The following is a 6000-nucleotide window of genomic DNA, read 5'->3' on the forward strand; positions in this document are numbered from 1 at the left end:
ATCATTTAAAGAAAACAATATGACTTAGACATACTATGGGAGAATAATAACAAAGTTTTTAATGACGATTTCTATCATTTTGGAAAAGTTTACATTTGTTAGATTCCGAGTGGGTAAGACAGACCTTTCTCTAGGATCACCAAGTCATCTCAGACTCTTTTTCTAAAACAAAAGGATTTGCTAGTTAAATGTTACAACCGTTATTCTTACAACCTAGTTGCATATAAAAGGTGTATAATTATGGTCACTGTTTTATCACATTAATCAAGCGTGCTTTATGCACTCAGTGCTAAGCTGATAATGGTGGTTCCAACAGCAATATGATTTAACAATGATACAGGAATTTTGCCATGGGATGGCATAGCAATTGTGTCTCTGCATGAACAATCGCAGCAGGCCCAATCTTCTCCTTTGTTTCTTTCTGGGATTATTAATGAAGTGCTCACTTATGGCAGGGTTCAGGCCCTCCACTTTGCCTTTATCAACTGCTCACATTTCCAACTGTCTGAATGATGGATCGCTCTCACCAGGACATGTTTGAATTACACATTTTACATAGATCTAACCTTTAAAAACTATATGAACTGGGTGTAGATTTAAAGCTTATACAAGTTAGTTTGTAGGGCCAGCTGCTCAGACATATCTTAAGCCTAGTCTTAGACTAAAAAGGATTTTCAGTAAAGAACCTCCAGTGACACTGTGATTTAGTGCCAGATCAGGATTAATTTGTGTGGGAAAAAAATTAACTCTTAGAGAAGCCAAGCAAAGGGCAGTGCCAGATTTCAAAATCCAAACCACTGAAAAGGAAGAGAACCAAGGTGTTCAAATACCACTCAGGAAAATCCATTCAGAGAACAATTTAGTACTGTATAAGACATAAGCTTTTCACAGGCAACCGGACCACTGCCCAGTCAGTACTTGTCCATTTCTTAATGTAACCAATGCACCATTTTTTTTGACGTAGCATATAAGTAAAAAATATAAATACATGTAAATACATAAATAAACATTTTCAAATAACATATTCCCAAAGCCACAATGGGAGATCATATATCTTTTATGATAAATACACATAATTCATTTACAAATAAAGTGGTTATGATGAAATAAATACATATTAAAAATCTGAGCTTCATACTTCATGTGAAATGTACATTGGACATCTTCAAAACCACTGGAAAAGCAAAACACTCATTAAAATATTTATTTTTCCATTTCAGTTGACATAAATATAAATCATATATATATATATATATATATATATATATATATATATATATATATATATATATATATATCTTTTCCAAAATAACTCTTTTTAAGTTCATTCATATAAATAAAAAGTCTTCATAAGTTCTGATGAGTTTAATTCTCATCGGCAGCCACAGCCCTCCACCACCATGTCTTGATAGTTCTTTAAGACAACCTTCTCATACTCATCAAGATAGAGCAGCGAGATAGGACTGAGCTCTGTGGGTACGCAACATGCCCGTGGTACATTAGAGTTTACAGAGTTCACAAGGGTTTGCACAATGGCATGGTTGGTGGAGTTCAGGTGGTCTGACAGTGGGAAGGGGCACTCGCCTTGGCAGTAAAAGGCATGGTAGCCCGGGGGTGCCACAATCCAAACGTTCCAGCCCACATCACTAAAGTCTACATAAAGTGGGTGACGGCGGCAGTTGGCTCGCTGCTGTTTGCGGCGCTGTTTTTGTGGGCGCCGCACCTGACGCTTTTCTCTGTGGAGTGTTGCAGTGCTTTGGCCATCATGGCTGTAAGTGACCAGCAGCGGCCGAGCCTGAGCCCAAGATTCATTATCCGAATGCAGGGACCGGCTCACTCTCACATGCCTACTCCTGCTTGCCTCGGCCTCCTCACCATCGCTGGCCCCTCCTGGGTGCAGAATTTCCACCATGAGTCCGTGGTTGTGGTGTGGCTGTGTGGACCAACGTGCTGCCGCTGAGCTCACATCAAAGCTCTCCCAGCGTGAGTGTGAGTCCTGCACTAGTCGAGTGTCCAAAAGTCTGGTGAGAGGCTCCTGTGAGGGGGAATTAGCTGGCCTAAACACTTCGAAAATATTAATGCGCTGAAAGGCTCCAGCATGGCTGGTGTTGCTCTGAGTATAGTCACTGAGCACCTGGTCTCTGAAGATGCGTAGCTCTGCAGCCGTGATGAGCTCCTCTGCCGGCACTGAAGTGAGGTTGAAAAACAGCTGCTGTGTGGTCCTTCCTTTCAGGCTTGACAGGGCTTCTAAAGCCTCTGTAAGAAAAAAGATGCATTGTTAAAATAGACAATTAATATTTCACCCATTGTTAAAATCACTTCTTCATATTGAATATGTTATGTTAATAGAATTGCTCTCTATATCCACACTTTTAACCTGAAAGTCTGATCTTTCTCTTAGGCTTGCCTCAGAGCTGTCTTTGCTTGCGCTAAGTGATAGTTGGACCAGGTGTTAAGGCATTTAAAGACATTTAGGCAGCTAAGTGTGGTGGAGCAATTTTCAGAGGTTGTATTCAAGCAAATGTGGATGCTTCAAACACCTTTAATAAAAAGGCTGTGATCATCACATGAAAAGCTACTTTTTTCTTGGAAGGTTTAACGAATCAAAAGGTAATCTTACACAAAAAGCCTCTAATCTCTTTTTTAAAGAAACATTTTGGAAATTCCATTCTTCATAATCCAACCTATCTGCTCCATAATCATCTAAAAAGACAAGCATATTTTATTTGATGTGGGAAAAGCCCACGTCCTTCTTTCATGCTTTTCCCCCCTTTTCCATCTTTTTTCTCTTTCTTGCTGTCTTTCTTCTTTCTCTGTTCTCTCTCTTAGTCAATCCCTTCACAGGAGGAGTAACTCTGTGAACTTGTTAGGACCTGCCTGGAGCAGTCAACCCCAGTTGTGAGTGTATCAACATTCCTAATTTCTGTTTGTGGCTAAACAAGCTAATGACAAGTCAAAGGTTTTAGACTATGCAGCTCTCCATGTCACTAGTGCTTATAGAAACAGATGCTATCAGACAGATACTATCCTCCTGAAAGAAACAAAATATCAATACCAATACCCAGATATATTTATTTGGGATAAATTGCACAAAAAAACCCACAGTTGTATGATTTTGACTGTATTTTTTTCATGAAGAATCTTTACATAAATGTATAGATCAACTAAATGAATGGTTCTTAAAATTATTAATGTTAATATCGTTAAAGCAAGATAAACTTCACTGTCATCGATTAATGTACTCATTCGAAAACACAAGCAAGTGTAGTAATGAAATAAAAGGTTTTAACAGTATTTACAATAAATGGAAGAGAATTAGTGTCATGCATTTATTAAATCACACAGTTTTAATATGTTATGTATAAATATTCGAGCCCACCAGCCAAGATGCTGACAAATGATCAAAGCTGTTGTTTGCACTATGTCAGGACCACCACTGGGTGTCATCCATGCAAATCCATAACACTGTCTGAAGCCTCCATGTGGCCCTGATGACTCAGGAATACTTCCTTCAAACCCCCATGTGCCATTTATTTTACCACAGACTCTCAATCAAACTGATTATGCACCCTCTACAAGAAAACACGAATACATCATGCAAGACAAAAGTTTGTGACTCAAATGGAGTTGCTCTGTTCCTTCAAACAAACTTGTGAAAGCTCTCAGATGACTTGCAGTGCACTTTAATCGAAGTGTGCCACTAAGGTATATAAAACTCGTATGACATTAGACCTATAGCAAATAACAAAAGAACAGAACAGATAAAGAAGTACAGTGTTAATTAATACACAAATTAAACAAACAAATCAGATGGGACCAGATAAGTCTAGATAAGTCTAAACGTAAGCAGGTCACTGTTTTTTTGGTTATAAAGGAAAACATACAGGGTGTATGCAGAAAGGTTTGTGCAATAAGGTTCATGTCAAAGTCTATGTAGAAAAGCAACGTCTTTCTCATGATTGTATAGTGTAATGACCAGATTCCTGACGCACACCTGGTACATGATACACATAAAAAAACCTGGTACAAGTACACATGTGCATTCAGTTTGAAAATATTTAACTCTGTAAATTATTTTCGTTAATGTTGCCATCAGGATACTTTTTTGCATCCTTATTAGTAGTAAGCATCATTTGTGGAATGTAAGAACGGTTTTGCATAACAACAACTGAGTAGGACATAATAGTATCAATCTTCTTTTTTTATATATATACATGCATACGTTGAAACCGAAAAGATGGACTGGACTGGTGCAAAAGAAGTTTCTCACCTTCGTGATTGAAACTCCGGATTGTGTTCGCCCTGCTTGCCGCGCGCTCCGCGTGCCTCCCCATGACGCTCCTGGGCCGCCGGACGCTTTTCTGATCTCCGTTCTCCGAGTGCATGTGATAAAGGTCCAGCATGTACTGGGGCACAACGGCTCCTTTGCTCGGCGTGGGTTTCCGCTTGAGGCCGAACATGTTGAGTAGTCGGAGCTCGAAGTCGCGCAAAAAGCGCTCGGAGTGCTCGGGCGCGTGCCTCCGCCGCTCCACGTCGGGTATCAGACCGGCGGCGGCGCCCAGCCACACCTGACCGAGCAGCAGCATGAGCGCCAGGACCGAGCGGAGCACGACTACCATTATCAGAGAGAGGGCACAGAGGAGGAGGCCTCAGAGCTCCCGGGACGAGCTCGCGTCAGGCGGCGACACCGCGCATGGACCCCGAGCCGCGCGAGCGCCCAGCCTCCAGCCCGCTCTATGGCTGTCTCTCTCGCTTTCTCTTGCCGGTGATCTCCTGATCTGGAGGCGTTCTGAAGGTAGATGGCGCAATTTAAGCCGAGGAACAACAATTAAAAAAAAAAAAAAAAAAGTTAAGGGATATTATCCCCGCCCGCGGGCTATAACAATATCCTCACCGAGATCGATCACCTTCTGTAGTGGAAGCGTGAAAAAGGATGTCAGAAGACGAGTAGCGATGGCAGAAGACGAGGAGAGACGGTGAATCAAAGAAACTGAAAAGAAAGGAGACGCGAAGACAGCAGACATCGAGGCTGCAATTAAACTGAGATAAGAGGGTCTGGGTGGGGGGTGTCCACTGAATGCGACATGTCTACACTACGCTCTGCCTTCAGACCTTTACATCAAGCCAGGCATAAAAGGAAAAGTCTGTGTGTGTGTGTGTGTGTGTGTGTGTGTGTGTGTGTGTGTGTGAGAGAGAGAGAGAGAGAGAGAGAGAGAGAGAGACGGGGAACTCTGGGCCGAGTGGCTAAAAAGAAACTCGGTGCGGTTTCACGTCTTGCAGCTCTGAGAGCGCGTGCCAGTTTTACAGCTGGAGAGAGAGAGAGAGAGAGAGAGAGAGAGACTTTAAGCTACAGGTGATAGACGCCTATACGACAGACAAACCCGAATGTCCAAACCACCTTCAGTGATCTTTAGATGCCACAAGAACTTGGAACCCCCCAACCTTTATTTGTGAAGATTGATCAGTCACCCCTCTGTCCCGTGGCGGTGTCCTTTAAATTTCACAATAATCCAGAAAAAAACACACGTTTTGCATCATACATGAACGCAAAGCAGGCCTGTGGCTTGTCTCCGCGCGCGTACTCGCCAAATGCGCGTCAACCCGCACCACAGTCGCTGTCCGACCTCGCGATTATAACGTGATTATAAGGTCAGACACACGCGTCTGCGCAAACGTGAGCGGTGATTCGGGGGCTAAAAACCTTCTTATTCGATCATGATTTGATGTAGCCTGTCAGCCAGGTGAGATCTTTTTTTTTAGCATAGCAGTGTTTAAGTCCAGGGTCGTGCTTGACTCCCCCATCGGAACGTAAGATTGCAGCTCCGAACCTCTTGTTTTCGGATGATGTCACTAGTGAACGCTGTCATCCGTCATGTGTCCTGCAAGAGAGCGTGTCGGTTTCGGTGCGTACTCAAGCTCAGCTGCGCCCTTTCGCTCCTGCAACTTTTTACAACTATAAAAACTATAAAAGACGGAAGTTTTTTTCTCCTTATGAAAAAA

General features: G+C 42.4%; 1 protein-coding gene across 1 annotated transcript; it reads right to left on the reverse strand.

Moving 5' to 3' along the window:
• Positions 1-1305: 1305 nt before the first annotated feature.
• On the reverse strand, positions 1306-6000 carry bmp2b (bone morphogenetic protein 2b). Its single transcript, XM_046835645.1, has 3 exons — positions 4895-6000; positions 4271-4789; positions 1306-2256 (listed from the first exon to the last, which is right to left on the reverse strand). Exons 2-3 carry the CDS (start codon positions 4617-4619, stop codon positions 1373-1375), a joined length of 1233 nt encoding a protein of 410 aa, XP_046691601.1. The 5' UTR covers positions 4620-4789; positions 4895-6000; the 3' UTR covers positions 1306-1372.

This window comes from Silurus meridionalis, chromosome 23, assembly GCF_014805685.1.
Source record: "Silurus meridionalis isolate SWU-2019-XX chromosome 23, ASM1480568v1, whole genome shotgun sequence".
Classification (NCBI taxonomy): Eukaryota; Metazoa; Chordata; class Actinopteri; order Siluriformes; family Siluridae; genus Silurus; species Silurus meridionalis.

Bases quoted from the DNA above. Each gene is read 5' to 3' on its own strand.
- bmp2b (XM_046835645.1), bottom strand. From the start codon at position 4,619: ATGGTAGTCGTGCTCCGCTCGGTCCTGGCGCTCATGCTGCTGCTCGGT. The intron at 2,257-4,270 runs GTGAGAAACTTC...TTTTTCTTACAG, and splicing joins CCGGAGTTTCAATCACGAAG to AGGCTTTAGAAGCCCTGTCA.